Source organism: Mytilus californianus, unplaced genomic scaffold, assembly GCF_021869535.1.
Source record: "Mytilus californianus isolate M0D057914Y unplaced genomic scaffold, xbMytCali1.0.p SCAF_4, whole genome shotgun sequence".
NCBI lineage: Eukaryota > Metazoa > Mollusca > Bivalvia > Mytilida > Mytilidae > Mytilus > Mytilus californianus.
In genome coordinates, this window is record NW_026262690.1 from 119,712,203 (window position 1) to 119,739,654 (window position 27,452).

Below are 27,452 nucleotides of genomic sequence, written 5' to 3' on the forward strand. Positions count from 1 at the left end.
CTTTTACTTCCCAGGTACTAAAATTTTATTTAGTAATTTAAAATGGATCTTGTCCGAATATGCCTGTAATTTTCACCACACAGTGTCAATATATTTTTTCTCAAAATCTTGTGTAACTATTATTATTTAAAAACAGATATACACACCTATTGTATTGTAATTTCATTGTATAAATAGTCATTGAAAATGGTAATTTATTGTAAAATTCGTTTATGGAATTATTAAACCTACAAACATACAAAATGTGCCTACCACATGTTGAATTATGACAGTGAGTACACCCTCAGCAGCCTCCTTTACTCTCATTGATGCTGGCATTAACTCCTTATCTCCTTTGAATTTTGGTACATCACTGGCACGATTCTGCAATTACAGTACACCAAGAAATTAATCTCAGGGCAATAACTTACATCGTACTTTCAAATTCAAGACTTTCATTTCTTAAAATATTACAACACTGTAAAATGGTTACTAGTCCATTTTACATTTTAGAAGTCATAGTAAAAACCAGATTTCAAGAAATTGCAATTAATTTTTTTTCTCCATTTTTTAGAAAATTTATTATGAACCTATAAAAGGACACGGTCCTAACTAGACTTCTTATTGTCAAAGAGTATTTTTTTTGCTCATTTGAATTTCAATATTTGTCACTGATAAATTTTTATAATATTACAAAAAATATCCTTGTATTTTAGATATATTCAAGTAAATATTCCCACAGTAACAAGAAATTTTTTATGAAAAAATTTGCTCAAAATAAATCAATAATTAAGTGATAAGTCAATGTGAAAATGATTTTGAATCATCATTTCTATGTGAAAACTTGTAATATTTTTCTTAAAAGAGTTTATTTGATATGAATCCATATGGTATTCAATCTTTTTCTGTACTAAATTTGACGAAGAGAACTGAAATTGTATCAAGTAATATGAAAAAAATTTGCCCACACCAATGACCCTACTGAAGTCTGGGTTAAGATAAAGCGTGACTTGATATAATTTCAATTAATATGCAACAAAAATGCTTGTGCTTTTACAGTTAGTAAGAAATTGTTACAATCATTCATTATAAATTATTCCAATGTGTTTCTTACTATTTAAAGGGCCTTGGTAATTATAATTCTGATAGTAAGACTCATTGCTGTCAAAAGGTTTCTTTAAATATGTTATCATTGAAGAGAAAATATGGGAAAATTTTGGATCAATATCTGAAAACAAAAATTCTGTCGTTTTGACTGAAGTTAAAACAAAGTTCATTGAATGTGTTGTCTTCAATAATCAAATTCTAATTCTCATGAGGTTATGGAAAAAAAGTACATATCTGCGTAGGAAAAGATTGTTTAAGGGTAGGTTTTCGACTTCTTTGAGGGAGGCTAACTTTTTCAAGGAAATAAGGCTCCTTTTGAGAGTTTCCCTCAAGATGTGAACAAACTGAATGGGGGAAAATAATCTCTGAGGGTATGAAACATCCAATATTAATACTGAGAAAACACATCATCCGAATAAACTATCAGTACAATTATCGTCCTTTGTTCTGACATAATACCATTAAAACAATTGTACATCTCCATACTAACCAATCCTACTTTAAGTACCACAGAAACAAGCTTCCCAGATACCTAGTTGCTGACATTTGATCAATTCTATACAGTTTTTATCAATAGGGCTATGTAAAATAAATGGGAAATGTGTTCATGGGACACAGATGATGCCCCCGCTTGCATATAACATTATAAAGGGACATAACTCAAGAACTGTAAAAGTGATGCTACCCAAATTTGTACTTGATCTGAGTTTTGTGGTAATAGGCATTGTGTATATGTTTCATAACATTTAGTTGAGGCAAACTTAAGTAAGAGAATGGAAACGAAAAATTCCTCAATTTTTCCACTTGTAAAGGGGCTTAACTCTAGAACGGTAAAAATGACCCACCAAAATTCAAACTTGATCTGTGTTTTGTGGTAATGAGCATTGTGTATAAGTTTAATATCATTTGGTTGAAGCAAACTAAAGTTAGAGAACGGAAATGAAAAATTCAGCAAATTTTTCCATTTGTAAAGGGGCTTAACTCTAGAACGGTAAAAATGACCCACCAAAATTAAACCTGGATCTGTGTTTTGTGGTAATGAGCATTGTGTATAAGTTTCATAACATTTGGTTGAGGCAAACTAAAGTTAGAGAACAGAAACGAAAAATTCAGCAATTTTTCCATTTGTAAAGGGGCATAACTCTAGAACAGTAAAAGTGACGCCACCAAAATTCAAACTTGATCTTTGTTTTGTGGTAATAAGCATAGTGTATAAGTTACATAACATTTGGTTGATGCAAACTAAAGTTAAGAGAACGGAAAACAATTTTGGGATGTACAGACGGGACGTACATACGGATGTACAGACAGACAAGGGTAAAACTTAATGCCCCCTCCGCTACAGCGGGGGCATAAAAACAAAAGATGTTGATATCAAAAAAATTGTCTGTGACCAAGGTAAAATTATTCTGTCCTTTATTTATACCAAAAGCAAACAATTTTCAAATGGTGTCAGTCCATAACATCTGGACAAATCTGACATAAATGTCGCATGCTCAACAAAATCTAAAAAAAAAACTTTCTGGACGACTTTACAGCAGTTCATAGCATTTTTGTTTTTTAAGGTATTCATGCAGGAGAAAACCAAAGTTTGACATTTTTGCATTTTTTTCTACTCCTGAAGGCTGTGTAAATAATTCACTCGCTATAACTAGTTTTACACTGTTCTGTAATCAGTAAACTGTAAGCTGTAAACAGGCAACATTCACTATATTGTAAGGCAATAATTTACCATGCTATCAATTTCATACTTCTAAAATGCTTCATCAACTGCATTGGAAAAAATGACTATATCTGTATAGCTTTTGGGTTAAGCATATTAAGCTGGGGAAAAACTGTTGCTTGCAATTTCAAACAGGATTTTGGATATTTTAATAGTGAAAGAATTATTTCTTCTCCACACTGACAATTTCTTGATTAAAGTTCAATGATCTTATTAAAAATGTGACGCTTTGTCTTATAACTACATTTTGTCTCTGTAATAATTTAATATAATTTATAATTAACTTCAAGGAAGATAGGTTATATGTCATTCATGAAAAATTCCATGAAATGCTAGGAGATATAAAGAATAATTAATAAATTACATAAAACAACTGGTGATTCATACAGTTCCTACAGATTCTGTCATCTGTAGCCCTATAAGAATGGATGTTATTTAAATACTGAATAACTATTGGGAATAAAATCCCTCAAACTAAAGCATAATATTCATACTAAGCAAATTTTCTAAATATTAATAAATTTGAAAATAAAAAAAATTCATTAAAGTGATTTTGTTAATGTCAGTGTGGAAACATAGTGATAATGTTTCATCTAATCGTGTGGTTAGTAGCAGCTATTGACAAGCATCACGCTGATACCTTATTTAATGATACAGATTTTGAGTCCTTTAATGTCACAGAATATGCCTCGGTTGCTTTTATCTGAAATGCAGTTATACAGTTGTACAATATTCCTGATTCTACTGTAAATTCATGAATTATTGCGTGCATTTATTATTGCGTTTTTTGAAGAATGAACATAAATGGGAGTTTAATTATTGCGATTTTAGGAAAAGCTTCATATAGATATACCTATCAGATATCAGAATGCGAGTTCTTATTTTTGCAATACTCAAGGAGTCGCATTATTCACATTAATAAAAACCATGCAATAATTTCTGAATTTACAGTATCAAAATATTTTAATTTATATAAATATGCTAAAATTTGTTTATATATACATAACATATGGTGTTTCCCCTTGTATCATTTCATTCGTTTGACATGACTGGATATGGTTTAAATGGCTTTATATTTTAGAAGATTTTATTTTAAGAAAAGGTAAATATTGATTTCATATCATTTCATTAACATCATCATAAAATTGTACTGTGAATTGAGAATAATAACTAACAGATTACCTTTTCTAAAAATAGAACCTACTTAAGTTATGAAACCATTGAAGCTACTTTTGGTCAGGTAAAATCAATAGGGTAATAATTATAAATATTCCAATACATATGAAGTTTTTACCTTATGATTATTTCTATCAGGTACCAAACATTCTAAAAATATCTGCAACTATAAGTTTTAATCTTACTTAATTCTCATATCTGATTTTTGCAAAGGTAAGGTGTACATCAGCAAAATATCATTTACCTTTCATTACTCTGAGATAAGCCACTCTCATGTGAGACCCACCATCCATGTGAGCAATTTTAAGGTTTCTCTTAAATTAGAAAACATCTTTGATCTAAGAGTCTTAGATCAGTTGGAATTTGAAATTGATTAGAGTTTGGGTGCTTGCCTCATTTTTTCAACCCTTAATTAACCAGTGTAAAGGAGTTGAGCCAGGAACCCCAATAAACAGCCCTGTCAAGGTGTATTTTTTAAAACTTTAATAGTTTATGGAAGTTAGTGTAAGTTTTTTCACATCAGACAAAATGGGCAGATTAAAAGTTCACTGTGTATAATTTTCCCTAAATTGGAAAATACAAGCGAAAAAATCACTGTGATATACTTTTAAAGATGTAAACTTCATAAAATTAATTGACTGACAGGTAATCAATTTCAAATAAATACATGTCCTACAAACTAAAATAGACAGAATTCAGAGTTCGGCTTATAACAACAAACAATAGATCATCACTAATTAACATTTTTTAACATGTCACTGATTGCTGTGCTGATTGAAAACTACCCAAATGATTTCACTCATTGTAGTGATGTTATTTTCTCTGGAGTACTCAAAAGTAAATTACCAATTGCCCTGTTAATTTCTGAAACTGAGTATTTAAAATAACAGATGTGTCTGAGAAGCTAGTTTTTTCCTTACCTGTGATTTTGACCCAGATATACCAAGTTCTACCACTTCTAGGACATTATGTAAACATTCTTTGTCATACAACAGTCTACTGTGCTCCACCAACCATAGTGTCAAACACTTAAAGGCTGCTACAATCATGGAGTGTAGATCTCTAGTATGGTGCTGTGAGGGACGATTACACTGGAACACAATAAAGTCACAGATCCATTTGACTGTGCGTTTACACATCAGTAGATTGGGTGGTTTTATCTGAACCTTTGCCAGACCACTTAGTAATTCCATGGCTGCTAATGCTGTGTTCAAATCTGTCTTCCAATTGACCATCAACCGGGTACAGACCTCTGATGTTGCTTGTCCAAACAGTCCATAGGCAGATTCTGTAATCAACATCAAGTCATTGTGTTAATTTTTTCTGTTTTATATTACTGTGATCATTCATAGTTTAACCATGATATACTTATTGTGTGCAATTGTGGTGTTAAGAAACTCAAAATTATCAAGTATTTAAAAATATCCAAATTTTACAAATATAGGTAGAGAATATGTCTAAAGATAACAAGATACTCAGCCTTTAAAGGATAATATTGTAAAACTACCACTTGCACACAAGTGCAAAATTTAACCAAAATATTTAACATGATTGGCTACTTACTAACCAGTATCGTGTGATGCCTGAGGCAGTCTGTGATAGGCTGAATACTTACCATCATCATGGGATGCCTGAGGCAGTTTGTGATAGGCTGATTACTTACTAACATCATGTGATGCCTGGGGCATTCTGTGATAGGCTGGTTACTTACCAACATCATGGGATGCCTGAGGCAGTTTGTGATAGGCTGATTAGTTACCATTATCATGTGATGTCCGAGGCAGTCTGTGATAGACTGATTACCTACCAACATCATGGGATGCCAAAGGCAGTCTATGATAGGCTGATTACTTACCAACATCATGTGATGCCTGAGGTATTCTGTGATAGGCTGATTACCTAACAATATCATGCAATGCCTGAGGCAGTTTGTGATTGGCTGACTACTTACCAACATCATGTGATGCCTGAGGCAGTCTGTGATAGGCTGATTACTTACCAACATCATAGGATGCCTGAGGTATTCTGTGATAGGCTGATTACCTAACAATATCATGCAATGCCTGAGGCAGTTTGTGATTGGCTGACTACTTACCAACATCATGTGATGCCTGAGGCAGTCTGTGATTGGCTGATTACTAACAATCATCATGTGATGCCTGAAGGTGGTTTGTGATTGGCTGATTACTTACCATTATCATGTGATACTAGAGCCAGTTTATGATTTGCTAATTTCTTACCAGCATAATGTGACACCTGAGGCAGTTTGTGATTGGCTGATTACTTACCAACATCATGTGATGCCTGAGGCAGTCTCTGATAGGCTGATTCTTGATAGCTTGAGTCTGAGGATGTAGTCCCTACACTTGTATGGCTTGTATCTAATAAAGATGAAAATGACGTTTAAACCTTCATACATAAAACTCTGGGATCTTGCTGCTGTTTCTGTTTCTTCTTATTAATCGTGCTTTCACCCAATTACATGACACATAGACTTGAATTATTTTATCAATTGTAAACTTTAAGATGAATAAGAAGAATTTTTATGGTTATAAAAGCCTTTTTATTGTATACAGCATACAGTGATATCCAGCAGCCGGTTGTACAAACGTGTCATTAGTCTAATGAGTCATTAAGTCTTCATTAGCCTAATGCATTGTAAATGCTTAATGAAGACTTAATGGCCCATTAGGCTAATGCCATGTTCGTACAACTGGCTTCAGATCATGTTTACAACCTGTCTCATTTAAATTTGCTCATGTATACTGAAGTAGCACATCAATATAGTTTATACTGAAATAATTTAATTTTGGATGTAACGCGTCTTCTGATTGGCTGACGTTGTTTTGTTTATCAGCTCATAGACATAATTTTGTCATGTGACCGTTACGTCGTCAACGTTTTTTCATGATTTACTCCGGTTTATAATGAAATTTAGAATTAAATTATAAGGAATGACTGTAATATTTTTTCTGTCTATTCGAAATAACATAAAAAATGTGGTGCACACTTTAAAATAACCCGCTACGCGGGTTATTCAGTGTGAACCACATTTTTGATGTTATTTCTTCATAGACAGAAAAAATATTACAGTCATTCCTTAAGTAGCACATCAATATAGTCTAAAAAACTTTTTTCTAACAATCAGAAACATTTTGAGTCATTAAAAATGGCTAACAATACCATGAAAGAACTGAAATTAATGAATGCCACTTATCGGTTTTACAGGTTTAGGCAATCATTTGATATGATATTTTGTGTTTTCATGGTCCCCAATATTTACACTGTAGCCTCATCAAATAAATTTAAACATATACATTGCTTTATTACCTGCATGTGCCTCTGAGTCTGTACTTGTATCATGTTGAGGCTGTAAAGTGTTCTGTTCTGCTTCTTCAAACATCGCTTGGTCCTGAACAGCTAACATTAATCCACCTGGTCACGACAAATGACAGTGTTAAAACTACACAATTATGACTCAATGACAAAGCAAAATTTATTTACTTTTTTTAAATAATGCAATATTCCTCAGATTTTGTAATCATTTAGGATTTTGGACAACCTAAAAGTCATAAAGGAATTGGTATCATGTATAAGCCATTAACTGTACCAAATTTGAAAACAAAATGACAGAAAATTAGCTCAAACTAAATGGTATCTAAACATTATAACAATTCGTGGTTTCAGAATCTAAAGGATTATGGGTAATCTCATTGTTCATACCCATAAAAGATAATTACTTTACCCTTTTGAAAGTATTACCCAGAATGCATTAGATTCTGAAATGGTGAATTGTTCAAATATCATTTTAAATAAAAGTGTTATACTTATGAAAGTTCACTGATGTGTTTCAAAATACATGCAACAAAGTAAAATGTAGCTATATGTTGAAAGACGTTTGATAAATAAGAAATATTATGACAGAAAAAAGATAAACATCTGTCTGCCTCTTTTTAAGATAAAACCATTTGAAAATATGTAGGGAAACATATGCTCTTTATATTTCTACACATATATAGATAGAATTTGACAGATAGTGTTTAATAGAGTTTGATTTTGTCAGTTTTTATGGACTTCCCATTGTCTTGGAGTTTGGAATTTTTGTTAAAACTTTTTTTATTTAAGTTTTCCCTGTGAAAATCTTATAAAAAAATTTAAGGACTAAACCAGATCTTGCAGAGTTTGTTTAAGCTGTACTTCATGAAATTATGAAATTAAAGTAGAGGTTACTTCTCAAATATTTTTCTCACTGCAATTTAAGCTAAAAAGCCAGAAGAGCTTAAAATATGACAAGAAGATACCTGACACAACCAGTGAACATTCTTAAGGATTAACTTAAATGCTGTTTTGATCTTACCTAATAACATCTGAGTATTTGTAGGATCAGTCTCTATCAACAAAGCTCTCAGTAGTAATTCTGTAATCCTTTTCCGCAGTGAAATGAATGTTGTTACTTGGTTGACATTGTCTGCTGGTACAAAATCTATAAATAGACATTTAAAACACCTGTTATATTATAATAATTAAAAAATGTAAACTAATGAAAGAATTCCAGACTTTAGATGATTAAGAGCTGACAAACAGCGTATGTCTCATTCTACTTTATGTCCAATTTATGCAAAACCCAAAAATAATTATATTTATAACTAGATATCTACTTTGGTAAACTGATTGATTGATTGTTGGTTGCTTAACATCCTTGGTAAACTGATTATTGGTTTTCAGTGTTCCTGAAATTCTTCACATATCCCCTATTACCAAACAAGAGGCTCTCAAGAGCCTGAATCGCTCACCTGTATTTCAGAGGAGAAGATTTTTAAATGTTAGCAAACTTGATGAACAAATTGTGTAAAATTGTCTTTAAAGGGCAATAACTCCTTAAGGGGTCAATTGACAATTATGGTCATATCAACTTTTTTGTAGATCTTACTTTGCTGAACATTATTGCTGCTTACAGTTTATATATATCCATAATAATATTTAAAATAACAACAACAAGAGTGCACACGCTGAAATGTCTCGCCTTCTTTACTAATCATTGATATTATGTTGATAGTCCTAAATATAAAGCTTTATTACAACTGTCACATAAACTTAACATTAACCAAGTAAACTAAACATTGACCAATGAACCATGAAAATGAGGTCAAGGTCAGATGAACCATGCTAGGCAGGCATGTACAGCTAACAATTCTTCCATACAACAAATATAGTTGACCTATTGCTTATAGTTTAAGAACAAGAGTGGACACACTGAAATGTCTCGCCTTCTTTACTAACCATTGATATTATGTTGATAGTCCTAAATGAAAGCTTTACTACAACTATTACATAAACTTAACATGATCCAAGAAAATGAAGTCAAGGTCATATAAACCAAACAAGAAATACATGTACACCTTACAATCATTCAATACACTAAATATAGTTGACCTATTGCTTATAGTTTCTAAGAAACAGACTTAACCAAGAAAACTAAACATTGACCAATGAATCGTGAAAATGAGGTCAAAGTCAGATGAACCATGCCAGGCAGACATGAACAGCTTACAATCCTTCCATACAACAAATATAGCTGACCTATTGCTTATAGTTTAAGAAAAACAGACTGAAACACATAAACTTAACACTGAGCAATGAACTGTGAAAATGAGGTCAAGGTCAAATAAAACCTGCGAGACTGACATGTACATCATAGAATATTTCCATACACCAAATATAGTTGACTTATTGCATAATAGTATAAGAAAAAAGACCAAAACTCAAAAACTTAACTTTGACCACTGAACCATGAAAATGAGGTCAAAGTCAGATGACACCTGGCAGTTGGACATGTACACCTTACAATCATTCCATACACCAAATATAGTAGACCTATTGGATAAAGTATAAGAAAAACGGACCAAAACACAAAAACTTAACTATAACCACTGAACCATGAAAATGAGGTCAAGGTCAGATGACACCTGCCAGTTGGACATGTACACCTTACAATCATTCCATACACCAAATATAGTAGACCTATTGGATAAAGTATAAGAAAAACGGACCAAAACACAAAAACTTAACTATAACCACTGAACCATGAAAATGAGGTCAAGGTCAGATGACACCTGCCAGTTGGACATGTACACCTTACAATCATTCCATACACCAAATATAATAGACCTATTGCATACAGTATAAGAAAAACAGACCAAAACACAAAAACTTAACTATAACCAATGAACCATGAAAATGAGGTCAAGGTCAGACGACACCTGCCAGTTGGACATGTACACCTTACAATCATTCCATACACCAAATATACTAGACCTATTGCTTATAGTATCTGAGATATGGACTTGACCACCAAAACTTAACCTTGTTCACTGATCCATGAAATGAGGTCGAGGTCAAGTGAAAACTGTCTGACAGGCATGAGGACCTTGCAAGGTACGCACATACTAAATATAGTTATCCTATTACTTATAATAAGAGAGAATTTAACATTACAAATAATCTGAACTTTTTTTTCAAGTAGTCACTGAACCATGAAAATGAGGTCAAGGAAATTGGACATGTGACTGACGGAAACTTCGTAACATGAGGCATCCATATACAAAGTATGAAGCATCCAGGTCTTCCACCTTCTAAAATATAAAGCTTTTAAGAAGTTAGCTAACGCCGCCACCGCCGCCGCCGTAGCCGCCGCCGCCGGATCGCTATCCCTATGTCGAGCTTTCTGCGACAAAAGTCGCAGGCTCGACAAAAACAGACCAAAACACAAAAACTTAACACTGAGCAATGAACCTTGAAAATGAGGTCAAGGTCAAATAAAACCTGCGTGACTGACAAATAGATCATAAAATATTTCCATGCACCAAATATAGTTGAACTATTGCATATAGTATTAGAAAAAAAGACCAAAACTCAAAAACTTAACTTTGACCACTGAACCATGAAAATGAGGTCAAGGTCAGATGACACCTGCCCGCTAGACATGTTCACCTTACAATCATTCCATACAACAAATATAGTAGACCTATTGCATACAGTATAAGAAAAACAGACCAAAACACAAAAACTTAACTATAACCAATGAACCATGAAAATGAGGTCAAGGTCAGATGACACCTGCCAGTTGGACATGTACACCTAACAGTCCTTCCATACACCGAATATACTAGACCTATTGCTTATAGTATCTGAGATATGGACTTGACCACCAAAACTTAACCTTGTTCACTGATCCATGAAATGAGGTCGAGGTCAAGTGAAAACTGTCTGACGGGCATGAGGACCTTGCAAGGTACGCACATACCAAATATAGTTATCCTATTACTTATAATAAGAGAGATTTTAACATTACAAAAAATCTTAACTTTTTTTTCAAGTAGTCACTGAACCATGAAAATGAGGTCAAGGACATTGGACATGTGACTGACGGAAACTTCGTAACATGAGGCACCCATATACAAAGTATGAAGCATCCAGGTCTTCCACCTTCCAAAATATAAAGCTTTTAAGAAGTTAGCTAACGCCGCCACTGCCGCTGCCGTAGCCGCCGCCGCCGCCGAATCACTATCCCTATGTCGAGCTTTCTGCGACAAAAGTCGCAGGCTCGACAAAAAACTGCAAAATTTTGTTAAAACTACCAATTTGGTGGCAGCAACCCAACAGTGGGTTGTTTGATTCGTCTGATAATTTCAGGGCCGATAGATCTTGACCAATTAAACAATTTTACCCCATGTCACATTTGCTCTAAAAGCTTTAGTTTTTGAGATATAAGCCAAAAACTGCATTTGACCCTTATGTTCTATTTTTAGCCATGGCTGCCATGTTTGTCGATGGATACAAACTTCCGATACAATTTATAAACAAGATACCCTAAGGAACATTAAGTTAAAGTTTGAAGGTAATTGGCCCAGTAGTTTCAGAGGAGAAGATTTTTAAATGTTAGCAAACTTGATGAACAAATTGTGTAAAATTGTCTTTAAAGGGCAATAACTCCTTAAGGGGTCAATTGACAATTATGGTCATATTAACTTTTTTGAAGATCTTACTTTGCTGAACATTATTGCTGCTTACAGTTTATATATATCTATAATAATATTCAAAATAATAACAAAAAACTGCAAAATTTTGTTAAAACTACCAATTCGGTGGCAGCAACCCAACAATGGGTTGTTCGATTCGTCTGAAAATTTCAGAGCTGATAGATCTTGACCAATTGAACAATTTTACCCCACGACTGATTTGCTCTAAAAGCTTTAGTTTTTGAGATATAAGCCAAAAACTGCATTTGACCCCTATGTTCTATTTTTAGCCATGGCGGCCATGTTTGTCGATGGATCAAAACTTCGGATACAATTTATAAACTAGATACCCTAAGGAACATTTAGTTAAAGTTTGAAGGTATTTGGCCCAGTAGTTTCAGAGGAGAAGATTTTTGAAATAGTTTACGACGACAACAGACAACGGACAACGACGGACGCCAAGTGATGGCATAAGCTCACATGGGGCCCTTCGGGCCCAGGTGAGCTAAAAATGAGTGAGCCTCCAAAAACAAATTTGTCGTCTACCATCTACAAATTATATAAGTGAAAATGGCAAAATCAATATTTTCGTACAGCATACCTTAAAGATCACTAGGATCAGAATTTAAGTAAGTATGTCTTGAATTTGTGCAAGTTTGATTGAATTCTGTCAAGATATTTTTATGTGTCATACTCAAAAAAGTGATATCAGACGACAATTTGAATGATGACATGGACACTTTTGTGACTTCAATGTTCAATGTTACAAAAAAGTGTGATACTTATTAAAGTAATGTTTCTTTACATTAAATGATTTTTTTTCTTTTAACAAAAATAAAAGTCATGAAATATGCTTTACCTTTAATCTTTAGGTCTTTAAAATGTAAAGGTAAACACAACATAGATAACAAAAGGTGGATACAGGATCTCCGTAATTCTATTGTCCTGTCATCATTTAACCTGAAATATAGATAACAAGTGAATTAAAAATCTCTGTAAATCATTGGGTTGTCTGTATAAGCTGGATACAAAATCCTGTCAATCGGAAATACAGTAAACAAATGGATATAAGATCTCGGTTATTCTACAGATCTCACAGATGAATACAGGCACTTCGTAATTCTACTGTTCCAAAATTTAAATAAAAAGTGGAATACAGATAACAATTAAAATACAGACAGTAAAAGGTAGATGCAGGATCTCTTTAACGCTATCATTCTATCTACATTATATTTAAAATAGAGAAATCAAGCATGAAAAAGTTTTCACATATATAAGAAAGTCTATTTTAAGGTTTACTTATTACAGCTGCTTTACTTACTTGAATGGTAAACTATTTTCAGACAGTATAAGTTGAATAGATGTCAGTATATATGGCACTAAGAGCTGTACACCATCAAGATTTACTCTGAGAAGATCACAGGAATTAAAAAAAATACTGGATAACACCTGTCCACTCATCGTCTACAATAAAATGACAAAGAATTGTGTTAATTGCTCATGTATATACTGGAATTTAAATTTAGGAACTCAGATAGTTAAATCCATGTCATTGCATCTCTGGGTTGATAGTAGTCTCATTGGCAATCATACCTTTTTTTGTATTGTCTTTAGACCTGCCACTCAACAACGGTTGTTGAAGACAAAATTTGAAGACTCAAAAACATCTATTAATCATGAAATATGATAAAAAAGAAACAACTATACATCCATGCAAATATAAAAATATCTGGCTTGGAAAAAGTAATGTAAACTGTCAACATTTTGGACTTACCATATTGATTTGATCAGGTCTCTGTGTAATATCATATCAAAGAAAGGGTCTTATTTACAAGCAAAACTGTATAAGTAAACCTATTTTTTCTCATCATGACAATGCTGCAACATTTCCTTAATTTTCTTTAAATTTGTATCAAAAAATTCTTTCATTAGAAGGACATTAAAAGTTAATAAGTGTAATTTCTAGCACATGAGCTAATCAAAATCAATTATTTCATTATGTTAATTAATTGAACAGTTATATCAAAACATACATCTCCAGTTTGAAGTCCATAATACATAGCAATATAAAATCTGGAGTAATATGTAGGTAGAATTGCCTCCCCTGTTTTGTGAGCACAGAATATTCTACATAATGCTCCTATAGCTTCAGCTCTTCCTGCTTCATAGGTATTGTCACCATTCAGACCCATGACAGGGAAGTCCAGCGATATGGAGGCATGACGAGAATCTGTGAAGGAACTGGATCTGCTCTCAGTCCTTGCTGTAAAATACAAGGAGGCATTGAGATTAAAAAGTAGAAAGTTTGAGATTTCAAGAAACTAGTTTGACAACTCTAAATTTTCGTGATATCTATATATATATTTTTCATATGCTGTGAGTACTCTGATTTAACATTTGTTTGATTTAACAGATATGAAAAAAATATTATACAGTTTCTGTATGGTATGTCTGTAAATATAGGTTACAAGTTTACCTATGGTAAGCTCACTGTACTATTTTTAGCTACTGATCAAGGTTAATCATAATATCATTATTCACCATAAAAACTAAAATATATAAATTTTCATTACTACAAATTTCACCTTTATCGGCAGTTTCTTTGTGAGAAGGATGAAGAGACACTCTGGCTAGAGCTGCATCAAATAACCAAGCACCAAAAAGATGAAGAATACTATTACATCTGGGTCTTGAAGAAGCTAACGGTTGCCTAGCATCAAATGACACATGACCACTTAGGTTTGGGGGTAGGGTTGATGATTTGGGAGTAGTTACTGTTGCTGCCATTTTTGAACCTGTAATTGAAAAAAATCTTATTTAATTACACACATCAAAAAGTCATAAATCTTTACACAACTGTATTAACTAATCATTAATAAAATGCTCCGCTGTTCCCAGCTTGATACGACCGCAGAGGTCGAACCCTGAACAGTTGGGGCAAGTATGGACACAACATTCAAGCTTGATACAGCACTGAATTTGGATTGTGATTAAATATTTGACACAGCATAGGTTTCTGACAAAGAATGAATGTGGTCTAAGAACTTAATTTTTTTTAATTTACCTGTTCAAACCATATAGTTATTATTTGCTTTTATATATAAATCAGAAATAACCAATTTAAAATGGAAAATTTTAAAGAAAGAAAAAGGAAAAAAAGGAAAAAAAAATCCCTCCCCCAAATTTTTAGAACCCCCTAATGATTCATCAACCCCAAACTCAATCCCAGCCTTCTCTTTGTGGTATGGTACCTTGCAGTACAATTTCAGAGAGATCCATACACTTGAACACAAGTTATTGTCTGGAAACTAGAAAAATGCTTGTTTTAGGGCCCCTTTTTGGCCCCAATTTCCTAAACGTTTTGAGTAATTACCCCCAAACTCAAACCCAGCTTTCCCTTTGTGATATGGAACCATGTGGCACAATTTCATAAACATCCATACACTTACACACAAGTTATTGTCCTAAAACTAGAAAAATGCTTGTTTTTTGCCCCTTTTTGGCCCCTAATTCCTAAAATTTTGAGGCAATTACCCCCAAAATCAATCCCAGCCTTCCCTTTGTGGTATGGTACCTTGCAGTACAATTTTAGAGAGATCCATACACTTGAACACAAGTTATTGTCTGGAAACTAGAAAAATGCTTATTTTTTGCCCCTTTTTGGCCCCTTATTCCTAAACGTTTTGGGCAATTACCCCAAAACTCAATTCCAGATCCAAACATTTACACACAAGTAATTGTCATGAAACTAGAAAAATGCCTGTTTTTTGTCCCTTTTTTGTCCCCTAATTCCTAAAATTTTGAGGCAATTACCCCCAAAATCAATCCCAGCATTCCCTTTGTGATATGGAACCTTGTGGTACAATGTCAGAAAGATCCATACACTAACACACAAGTTATGTCTGCAAGTTACAAAAATGCTTATTTTTGGCCCCTTTTTGGCCCCTTATTCCTTAACTGTTTGTACCATAACCCCCAAAATCAATCCCAACCTTCCTTGTGTGGTATTGAACCTTATGGTAAAATTTCATAGAGATCCATTCACTTAAACTAAAGTTAGAGTGCTAAAACCAAAATTTTTTTGCGGTCGTATAAAAATTCGACAAATAACAATTTTTGGTGATTCATCAAACTAAGGATATTCTATTTCCTGAAGACAAAGGCTGAGATGTATAAATTATTAACAGAGCATCAACTTTATATTCACCAAATTAAAATTATTTTTAATTGTGTATATTGGGTATTTTCAATAATTACAACATCTTTTCTATTTTCATTTAATGCTTAAAATAAGCTTTCATCACCAGTAATTTGCCAGCACTCGTCATTTTCGTCAACTACGAAACTATTTTCTAAATTACAAAAGTTTTTCTGATCAATTACGTCACTTAAATTTGTAAAAGTAAAAATAGATATTTCTGAGAAAATCTACAACTTTAACGGGTGACTTATTTATGACAAGTTTACGACCCAAAGCTAATCAACGGTCACAACAGGTGTCATAATTTGTTGTCAGTCAGCATTTTAGATTTTAATCAATTTATCATACGATCACTTTTACCATAGTTTCATGATACCAAAGTAATTAATCGAAAGACGAACACGGTAACTCAGATTTAAAAACATCAATTATCTTGAAATCCGTTATAATTTTTAAAATCAAACGTGTTTCTGTCCAGTTCTGATTTAAAATCGACACCATTTGTATTCGTTTCTACTGTACTGTGTCTACTATAAAACTCCACCTGTAGGAGCTCCTATGTTCCGAGATAGATAACTCAAATTAATCCTTTTCTCAAATTAAAATTAATCTCAATACTGATAGACCAACGTAAGATCTGTCTCCATCTTTCTAAGGTTAAAAACAAATGAAGGTCTTTTCAGTCATGATGCATAGATAAGGAAGTCTTTGGAGGGGGTCTTCATTTTTCTTCATCTTAATTCATTTTGACAATGATTTTCTATTTTTATATGTAAGCACCCCCTATAACTCCCTATTCTTTATTTTTTGGACTTTTTTTTTGTATTCTTTTGGCAGGGGGTCTGGGATAGATGGTGTAAAATCCTGCATTCTGGGCATTTACAGAGAGCTTGACATCGTTTTTATTTTTGGAAACTTTTTATATATTTTTCATATTTTAAGACATGTACTAACACCAAATTTTTAACAACTTTATCTAAATTCATATGTCAGATAAACATCCAAATATCAATCTTGAGAACAAACATCGACTCAGTAGCAATTGTTATTCAAATAGGAGTTTGCCAATTTTTCTATGGCCGGTTTCGTCAAATCGTTTCAGAATATTTGGTCTGCTGACATCCTTATTGCGATGAACATGGAGCATGACAAGACCAGACGGCACAGTCACTCGCCACTCATGCATGCTCTTTCCCATGTGTTCAGTCATCTCAGGGCAGAAAAAGAATGTTCACAGCAAACATTCGTCGATATTTTAGATCGAGAATCCAATAATGAGGGGGGTAGGAGGGGGTCTGAACCCGAAATCCTGAATTAGTAGACACGAAATTCCATAGTCACGAATTAGAAAATACGAAATCCCGTTTTAAAGCTCCTACCGTCCCTCAATAATGTCAAAATTGGATTACGGGATGTTCTTAAAAATTTTAAGGTAAAAGAAACATGGATAAAAACTAATCCATGCAGGTTTCATATTATTTATATTTTGTTTATCTGTAAAGAGAACAAATAAAGTTGGGGAAAACAGGGAAATTAATACGCAGACAGGACTGCTCCCATGCGGGTGCCCCAGTACTTGATTTGTCAGTCTATTTATAGTTTTTGGATTAGTTCCAATGAAAATATATTCAATACTCGAACTCTTAATACCTGCTTAACACCTGTTGTGATCACAAACCACAGCAGTTAGTTTACTAGAACTATTCCTTCCTCACCTTCAGTATCGTTTTTCCTTTTTCTGCAAGAGCCTGTTTTTAACCAGAGATCCATGATGATTACCGTTACTAGGTTAATGTAATCGAGAAACCCGGTGAGATGCTGAGTTATATCCGGGAAGAACAACTTAAAAGGAACGATGTGACTCAAGTTATAGAAGAAATTAAGGTTGAGACAGAAAAAACAAATGACTATATTTCAAATTTTATTACCATAAACAAATACACCAAAAAAAAAAATTCAGTGTTGAAATTTTAGTGAGGCAATTGCCTCACTTGCCTCAATGGTAGTTACGGCCTTGCTGTAAACCACATCCAGACCCTCAGCTGATATGGCTAAGGACAGGAAACTTAACTCTTACTATTTCAATCTTTCAGGTGTATTCCTATAGGGACTTGTCTCGGATCAAAGATGCTTGCAGCTCTATTTTCAGGCAATTACATGTAGTAGCTATTTTATGTTAACAATAGTAGCTATTTTAGATGTCAAAAAGCTACTTTTTATATGTGATATGCATCTTTATTAACATAACAGTTTGTTTTGTTTTATTCTTTATTGTTTAATTTATTTGTATACTACTGAAATGATGAAAAAGAAAATGAAAGATCACATAAACATGTTTTTTGCATGTAATAAAGCCCATGTAACAACTGCCCTAGACTTATGCTGTTACCATTATAAGGTTGGTTTCGTATAACGCTAAAGCCCTCAGAATCCTAGCTTAAAACCCTGTAATCATCATAATAATTTCTTCCTTTATCTGAACAGCGGGCATTGAAATGTAATATTTACAATTCAAATTTAAAATAATGTTACTAAGGCCTTTAGCCAGCCTGAAAGTCAAAGCAGTTGAAAACATACTTGTTGTAATCAATATTGTACATAAAGAGATAACTTGATGTTCTTTATTTGCATGACATCAAATCTCTTCTATCTTATGGGCAATGCTATTTAGCCTGGAAAACTTTAATATTCTCTGTTTAATTCAATTCTTTATCCAAAGTCCAAGCTAAATTTGATTGATTGATTGATTATTTGGTGAATAACGCCACTTTCACACTATTGAGCTATTTCGTGGCGGTCAGTTTTTGTTGGTGGATGAAGCCAGCCCAGAGAGAACCACCGACCTTCGGTAGGAAATCTGACAATCCTAGTCAATTAAGATTGGAATCGAGCGTACCTACCACTATGTATATTGACCTTTAGATGTCTTTTGGTTGTATGTTGTTGGGTTGCTGTCTCACTGACTTATAGCTCATTTTTTAGCATCTAGATTTCATTGCATACTATATTTCATTTTTGTAGGGAACCACAAAATCTGAGATAATTGGTAACCAACTAACAATAATACTTTCACAGTATAGCAGTCTGGTTCTCTGTCCAAGTAGACAAATGCTTGTCATGCTTGTGTTCATAATCTTACCTTTCTGTAAAGTGCCTGCTATAACAGATGATATAGGACGATTTGACTTTCTTTGTCCGGGTGGTGTCTCTTACCTTTCTGTAAAGTGCCTGCTATAACAGGTGATATAGGACGATTAGGCTTTCTTTGTCCAGGTGGTGTCTCTTACCTTTCTGTCAAGTGCCTGCTTTAACAGATGATATAGGACGACCTGGCTTTCTTTGTCCAGGTGGTCTCTATACCTTTCTGTTAAGTACCTGCTATAACAGATGATATAGGAAGACCTGGATTTTTCTGTCCAGGTGGTGTCTCTTACCTTTCTGTAAAGTGCCTGCTATAACAGATGATAAGGACGATTTGGCTCTCTTTGTCCAGGTGGTGTCTCTTACCTTTCTGTAAAGTGCCTGCTATAACAGATGATATAGGACGACCTGGCTTTCTTTGTCCGGGTGGTGTGGAAGGACCTGATATTTGTCGACTTATTTGTGTTGTATAAAGCTCATCTTCAGCTTTTACAGACTGAGCAATTCCTGAAAAGGGGAGATAACAAATGTTATAAAGAAGAAACTTTATTTTGTTTTTTTCGTTATTTTCTAGGATTCTTTATTTAGTTTTGTTTATCAAGTTAATATATATACAAACTTGCATTGATAGTTTCTAATTAATTATTCACATTTGTTTAAACTCCTGACAATTTAGACTTGAGAAATTCTACAGACAACTGTCTATTGTTGAAGACAGTTTATAAACTTCTAGATGTATTTTGATTATTTGTGTTATTGGGTTGCTGTCTAATTGAAATGTACCCCGGCCATATCTCCTTTTAGTTATTGATGTAAATACTTTTTTAAAGTTTTTATCGTAACCAATTAGTACCACCTCATCAATTCAAATATTTTCTTCTTTTTTTTTCTATGAAGACAATTAAATAGTAATAATAATGCTTATACATTACAAAACCTAAGAACTGTCAATTGATAATTACATAATTCTTGTTTACTGTAACTTGATTGTAATTTGGTCAGAATTTTCATTGAACTGCAATATATGACATACCCTTACCTAGAAATGCATTAACCATTATGGATATACCCCTCATTGCCCTGAAGAAGATATATGGCAGTTTGTTAAGACATTCATGCTGTATAGGGTCTACCACACCATTCCCTGGCATGGTATGTTGTCGGAACTTTGGTGTATTACTAATGATATCTGGATGACATAAGTCTACAGGATTGTTTAATACGTGGAGATATCTGAACCAACACTGGGCTATTGTGTCATAAGACATATCATCAGGTATCAACTGGGATCCTCCCTCCTCTTGAACTGAAATAAGAAAGTAAATATAATTATTTCATTTCACAATGATAAATGATAAGTATTGGTTCTCATAAAAGAAGCCAATTGAGAGAAAAAAAGAAGAAATACTAAACATTGTATTCTGATATAAACAATAAAACTTTTGCAGCAGAAAACTAAATGCAATAAAACATTTGAGCGTAAATATGATCTCCATGCCAACCTTATTTAACTTTGACAATGACTCTAGTCAAGGTTATGACAAAATATATAGTCATGATAGAATATAATTGATTGATTGATTGGTGTTTAACGCCACTTTATAGAAATATTGTGCTATTTTGTGGCGGTCATTTATTATTGTTGGAGGAAGCCAGAGTGCCTAGAGAGAACCACCGACCTTCGGTAGGAAACTGACAATCCTAGTCAATTAAGATTGGAGTCAAGCACACCTGCCACGTGTGGGATTCAAACTCACGACCTCAGTGTTGACAGGCTAGTGATACAGTAGTTTGACTACTTAGACCACTCGGCCACAAAGGCCCCCAAATGATAGAATATATGGTACAGCAACCAGGTCCATGCATGCTTAAAAAGTGATTTGATTGTTTAATTGTTTATGTTCATCAGCAAAGATAACATGCATATATTCAATGTCATAAAATATATGAATGTACTCCCTGACATACTGATCTAGACTTTAAATGTCCTAGCTCACTATTTATAGCAACAGTCTGCTAGAAAACATAGAAGCAACACACCAGGATATATTCTTACTCTGAGCAGACCAAGCTGTGCTCCTACTCTTAAATGATGTGTGCTTATTGAAAAACACAATTTTAATTGTAAAAGACTTTGGTTTCACATGACTATAGACTGAATCCAAAACCTTCCCTCTTTGAACAAGTCTGCTACCATGCAAACACTGTCACAATTCACACAGACAGGGTACCAGTCATGATTAATATACTGTGGATTCATTTGTTTTTGTGGATTGAAGAGGGGCGTAAAGGGGGGGGGGGGGGGGGGGGGGGTATCTGGACGGAAGAACGTGAAATAAAATTGCCTTTTCACGATGAACAAACAATTAAAAATTTCTTGCATGTTGATCTTTTTACCAATTTCACGAAACACGGTGAATAACAAACCTTTTTCACGGCTGCACGTGAAATAAAAATGGCAAAAAACATTGCACGAAAATAACCCTTTACCACCCTCATTGAAGGAATGTTGTATTTTCGTGGATATTTGATTTTGTGGTTTTGTATCAGTCTGCAAACAAGCTTATAGAAAATTTGTACTTTGTTTAACCTTTAAATTCTTTGGTCACCTTTAAGCATGAAATCCACTAAAATTGGTATCCAACTAATAATAATAAATCCACAGTTAAAAGTAATACCTACCATTACCCAGCTGTAATATAGGATAAACTGGTCCATATAAAAAATGGAGTAGTCTGGCCGTCAGTGAAGAGTATCACAATTCACACCTACAGGGAACCAGTCAGAATTAATATAAAAGTAATACCTACCATTGCCCAGCTGTAATATAGGATAATCTGGTCCATATAAACTAGAGGCTCTAAAGAGCCTGTGTCGCTCACCTTGGTCTATGTGCATATTAAACAATGGACACAGATGGATTCATGACAAAATTGTGTTTTGGTGATGGTGATGTGTTTGTAGATCTTACTTTACTGAACATTCTTGCTCCTTACTATTATCTCTATCTATAATGAACTTGGCCCAGTAGTTACAGTGGAAAATATTTTGTAAAAATTTACAAAAATTTACAAAATTTATGAAAATTGTAAAAAATTGACTATAAAGGGCAATTACTCCTTAAGGGGTCAATTGACAATTTTGGTCATGTTGACTTATTTGTAGATCTAACTTTGCTGTACATTATTGCTGTTAACAGTTTATCTCTATCTATAATAATATTCAAGATAATAACCAAAAGCTGAAAATTTTTCTTAAAATTACCAATTCAGGGGCAGCAACCCAACAACATGTTGCCTGATTGGTCTGAAAATTTCAGGGCAGATAGATCTTGACCTAATGAACAATTTTATACCATCAGATTTGCTCTAAATGCTTTGGTTTCAGAGATATGAGCCAAAAACTGCATTTTACCCTATGTATTATTTTTTTGCCATGTCGGCCATCTTGGTTTGCGGGCAGGGTCATCGGACACATTTTTTAAACTATATACCCTAATGATGATTGTGGACAATTTTGGTTAAATTTGTCTTAGTAGTTTCAGAGGAGAAGATTTTTGTAAAAGATTACAAAAATTTACGAAAAATGGTCAAGTTGACTTATTTGTAGATCATACTTTGCTGAACATTATTGCTGTTTACAGTTTATCTCTATCTATAATAATATTCAAGATAATAACCAAAAACGGCAAAATTTCCTTAAAATTACCAATTCAGGGGCAGCAACCCAACAACGGGTTGTCCGATTCATCTGAAAATTTCAGGGCAGATAGATCTTGACTTGATAAACAATTTTACCCCATGTCAGATTTGCTCTAAATGCTTTGGTTTCAGAGATATAAGCCAAAATCTACATTTTACCCCTATGTTCTATTTTTAGCCATGGCGGCCATCTTGGTTGGTTGGCGGGGTCATCGGACACATTTTTTAAACTAGATACCCCAATGATGATTGTGGCCAAGTTTGGTCAAATTTGGCCCAGTAGTTTCAGAGGAGAAGATTTTTGTAAAAGTTTACGGACGACGGACGCAGGACGACAAACGCAAAGTGATGAGAAAAGCTCACTTGACCTTTCAGGTCAGGTGAGCTAAAAATGGAGTAGTCTGGCCATCAGTGAAGAGTATCACAATTCACACCTACAGGGAACCAGTCAGAATAAATAAAAAAGTAATACCTACCATTGCCCAGCTGTAATATAGGATAATCTGGTCCATATAAAAACTTGAGAAGTCTGGCTGTCAGTGCATGGTTCACTTTATGCCATTGAACTACTAATGTCTCATGATGTCTCCAGTTAACACACATGTTCCTGAATGTCTTCCATAATGATGGTGATGGAAAACATTTGTAACAGGCCAACAACCAGATCTCAAATAACACACTTAATACTCGCTCACATAAATGGTCACCAATATCGTCTGTAATAAAGATTTAAATCAGATTAAAACTGGATAACTGAATGATATTCAAATTAACATAAAAGAGAGAGTGAAAGTTTCATCAGATCACAAGTTTTATGAAATATAAGTAGATAAGCACTAATGCTTTTTGGGTAATACTTGTACAGTTTGAAAACTGAAAATAATAATAAATGACAGTTTTCAAACCATACAAATATTACCCAAAAAGCATTAGGTGTTTATCTACTTATATCTTATAAAACCTGTGATCTGATGAAACTTTCGCTCTCTCTTCTATGTTATTTTGAATATCATTCAGTTTATATTGGTTGTTATGGTCTATTCCTGTCATTCTTTCATTTCTTTTAGTTTGAGAAACTGAGGGATTGTGGGTAATTTGATTATTCATTTTGTAAACCAAAATCGATAAAAAAAATATTAAGGTGTGCTAAATATCAAATTTCCTGAACATTATTAACCAATCACAAAGTTAGTCTATAAGCTTTTAAAATATTACCCAAAATGCATTAGGTGTTTTATCCAATAATATTTCTTAAAACTTTCAATCTTATGAAGAATTTCTCTCTCTCTCTCTCTCTGTTTCGTCATTTTAATTATGGTTTTGCTCCTTGTTGAACGCTGTACTGTAACCTAAAGTTGCTAACCTTTGACATCATTTGGTCTTTGGTCTCATTGGCAATCATACCCCATCTTCTTATTTTTAAATCAAAACATCAGACAGATTACAAAAGTGTGACTGAAAAACCTATTTGACCAGTTTGTTCTGTATTTACAACAGCTTATTAAAGATCACAATCAACAATACTCATTTTTCAGCAAATGAAACAATGTTATTCAGAATAGAAATTTCAAGGGACATAAGCAATTCCCAGATTTTGCAAGCAGTAGGTCTTCAATGCTGAAAAATCCATTCACTTTAAGGTATCAGAGAGAAAATATTAAAAACAAATGCCCTGCAAAAGTATTTTAAAGACTACAGTAAAAAGTCAAAACATAAGCAATGCATTTCTTTCTAATATGCTGATTTAACAGAACTGTAGATGAAAAAAATGTCAAAGTGAATTATATTTTTCTTATTATTTTTTTCGTGTGATGTAAATGAAGTGAACTACAAAATGTCTGCCCTCATTTCAACTCATATCATTTATCTGAATTTTTGTATGTGCCTAAACTAAGATGTTTTTCAAGCAATTCAAAAGACAGGGCAATAATGAAGTGAATAATATTTCTTTACTATTTTTATGTGATGTAAATGAAGTGAACAACAAATTGTCTCCCCTCATTTCAAGTCATCTGACATGAGAATTTTTATATGTGCCTAAACTGAAATTTTTTTTCAAGCAATTAAAAAATTTAAGTTTAAAACTATTGTAAACATAGACAAGGCATTAAAATTATATAAGATTAACCCAAACTTATCACTTTTATTAGAATACTTGTTTTTAAACATCTACTTACTAGTGTGAGAAAGCAAAAATACTAGCACCAAATAATAAAATATACAGTCTAAAGCTGTCAAGGTTTTACAAACTACCTCACAGCAAACAAGCTTAAGCAAAACCTTGCTCTGTTTTCATAAATTACATCAATGAAAAGAATAATGTCATCTGCCATCCAAAGATCAGCTGAAAACCTATCTTCATACATGCAATCACACAACACACTGTTACAATATCCCAAATCATATCTCATCTTTTAAATAAAAAACTGTTTTACAGCAAAAATCCAGGCATGTGTTAACCAATTTCATTGCAACTGGTTAGTTCAACTTCTAAATTTTATCAAAGCTAGCATCTAGCTAAGTTTTCTACATAAACTAGTGCTAGTTGCTGTCTTAAACTTGTAGTGAGGTGTGGTCTTTTGCTCCATGTAGAAGACATCAATGAGATGAAGAACATCAAATGAAAGCAAGGTTCATTTCCTTTTATTTTGTCATTTGTAAGCAGGGATTTTCTGCCATGTGCCATATCCTTGTTTCCATTATACCAATCAAACACTTTTAAGTATTGAAATAAATATTGCTATGGGGTAACGCCTTAATTCATGTGCTTGTACCGTACATTTACCCGAGTTCCACCATAGCTATTTTTCTTTCAAACAGCTCGTTCTTTTTTAAATTTCTAATAGAATTCAAACAGATGCAATAAAATTGGTTAAAACATAAATGGTTTATGCTGTAACTTGTGAGAGAATAAAATAAATGACATAAGGTAAAAAAATGTTTAATTCCTACAAGTTTCAATCTTTATTTTGAAGAAAAATGAGTAAAAGTATAAAATTTTTAAGTGGTTCTAGTTTACAATATAATAAACTAAATATCTATGAAGAATGACCTTCAAATAGGTTAGTAAGGTCATTTTGACATTAGGTATCATCAACAATTGAAAAATTCTGATTTGTGGTGGCAAAATTTTGGTTCTTCCACAGTTTCTTTAACAGTATTTCATTGTATGAATATTTTTGATGTATTTTAAATAAGCTGAACCTAGCATCTGCCGATGAGAAATGATACTGTTAGTACACTATATACATGTTACAAGCATTTAAACACTTACATGAACTCAGGCCAGTGTCGTCTGCATGAAGGAAAACAAAAACATGCAAATTCTATACTACACATACCAAATCAATGAATATCAAATCGCTTTATGTGCAGAATTATAATTATGTTTCACAAACATCAATATACTTATAAAGTGTTAAATTTTGCAATATAAACTGCAGAGATATACACTTAAGCAATGTTTATTATGTACAGACAGTTATTATAATTATGAGGGTCTGGATGGGGTTTACACAATCGAGTATACCGGTAATGGACCAATACTAAAGAAAAATGAGCCAAAAAAATAAAGAATAGAGAAACACAGGCCAAAAAAAAAAAAGAATAAAGAACAAAGGGGTGTTAAAAAACATAAAGAAAAGAGAATATAGGGCAACAAATATAAAGAATAGAGAAAAATGGCTTAAAAAATTAAAGAATACAGAATCCCCCATCCAGACACTCAATTATAAGGGGATCTAACTCAGCATTCAATTCAACTTTGTCAGGGTTTTCTACCAGCAGTGAACAGTACCTCCTCATCATTCTTTAAGCCTTTATTCAATTTTTTAAATAAAATAAAATTTGACAAAATGCGTTATCGAACATGTTTAAATTAAATTCATTCAGTCATTGATGACTTTAATCAACTACAGTTGCTTTATAGATTAAACTATGACCTTACAAATCATTTATAAATAAAAGTTCAAACTCAATAATCACATATAAACTTGAAAAAACCATTCAAAATCTCAAAATGCATTCAACATAACTCTGGTTTCCAAAACAGGTGACTGGTCGTATAATCAAACATGATGCAACAAGAGGCACCTTGACTTTTCCATCTTAAACCTTTTACCTTTTTCTGTAGGGGGCGATAGCAGACTATCATTGGCAGCCAATAAAAACTTTAATAAAGTTTCCCATGTATCTCTAGTCAAAATGGTGGACTTTGTAGCAACTTCTTCTATAGCTCTCAGAGTTCTGTGACATAGCAAGGCTTGTCTTTTAACAAGGTCCAAAACTAAATAGAAATAGCATATAATTTCACAAAATGATAAATGAAATCTACAAATAATCTCCAGAAATTCCTCCAATATTGCACAAGTTCAAATTACTGTTTAAAAAAAAGTGATGTAAAAAAT

The 27,452-nt window shown here is 33.2% G+C and overlaps 1 protein-coding gene and 1 long non-coding RNA gene across 8 annotated transcripts in view; one reads left to right on the forward strand and one right to left on the reverse strand.

The window, feature by feature from the left end:
• The window catches only part of LOC127699181 (ral GTPase-activating protein subunit beta-like), a 57,379-nt gene that overhangs the window by 20,137 nt on the left and 9,790 nt on the right, over window positions 1–27,452 (reverse strand). Inside the window, exons 4-18 of one of the 5 annotated variants that reach the window (XM_052202923.1) lie at window positions 27,167–27,331; window positions 26,321–26,341; window positions 23,523–23,762; window positions 20,385–20,651; window positions 19,712–19,852; window positions 14,589–14,798; window positions 14,037–14,266; window positions 13,325–13,467; window positions 12,863–12,963; window positions 8,343–8,468; window positions 7,316–7,420; window positions 6,274–6,366; window positions 4,906–5,273; window positions 3,450–3,512; window positions 253–363 (exon numbers count right to left, since the gene is read on the reverse strand). In XM_052202923.1, coding sequence (XP_052058883.1) covers window positions 253–363; window positions 3,450–3,512; window positions 4,906–5,273; window positions 6,274–6,366; window positions 7,316–7,420; window positions 8,343–8,468; window positions 12,863–12,963; window positions 13,325–13,467; window positions 14,037–14,266; window positions 14,589–14,798; window positions 19,712–19,852; window positions 20,385–20,651; window positions 23,523–23,762; window positions 26,321–26,341; window positions 27,167–27,331 — 2,384 coding nt within the window. Of the gene's footprint in view, window positions 1–252; window positions 364–3,449; window positions 3,513–4,905; window positions 5,274–6,273; window positions 6,367–7,315; window positions 7,421–8,342; window positions 8,469–12,862; window positions 12,964–13,324; window positions 13,468–14,036; window positions 14,267–14,588; window positions 14,799–19,711; window positions 19,853–20,384; window positions 20,652–22,155; window positions 22,191–23,522; window positions 23,763–26,320; window positions 26,342–27,166; window positions 27,332–27,452 lie in introns of those variants that run through there. The other 4 variants (XM_052202924.1, XM_052202925.1, XM_052202927.1 and 1 more) reach the window with 4 other exon arrangements.
• On the forward strand, window positions 9,645–11,208 carry LOC127699217 (uncharacterized). Of its 3 annotated transcripts, none has more exons than XR_007981130.1 (3): window positions 9,645–9,792; window positions 9,940–10,080; window positions 11,084–11,208. It is a non-coding gene; the product is annotated as an uncharacterized LOC127699217 (long non-coding RNA). The 3 variants fall into 3 exon arrangements; XR_007981131.1 differs by lacking the exon at window positions 11,084–11,208 and adding an exon at window positions 10,937–10,964; XR_007981132.1 differs by lacking the exon at window positions 11,084–11,208 and adding an exon at window positions 10,228–10,272.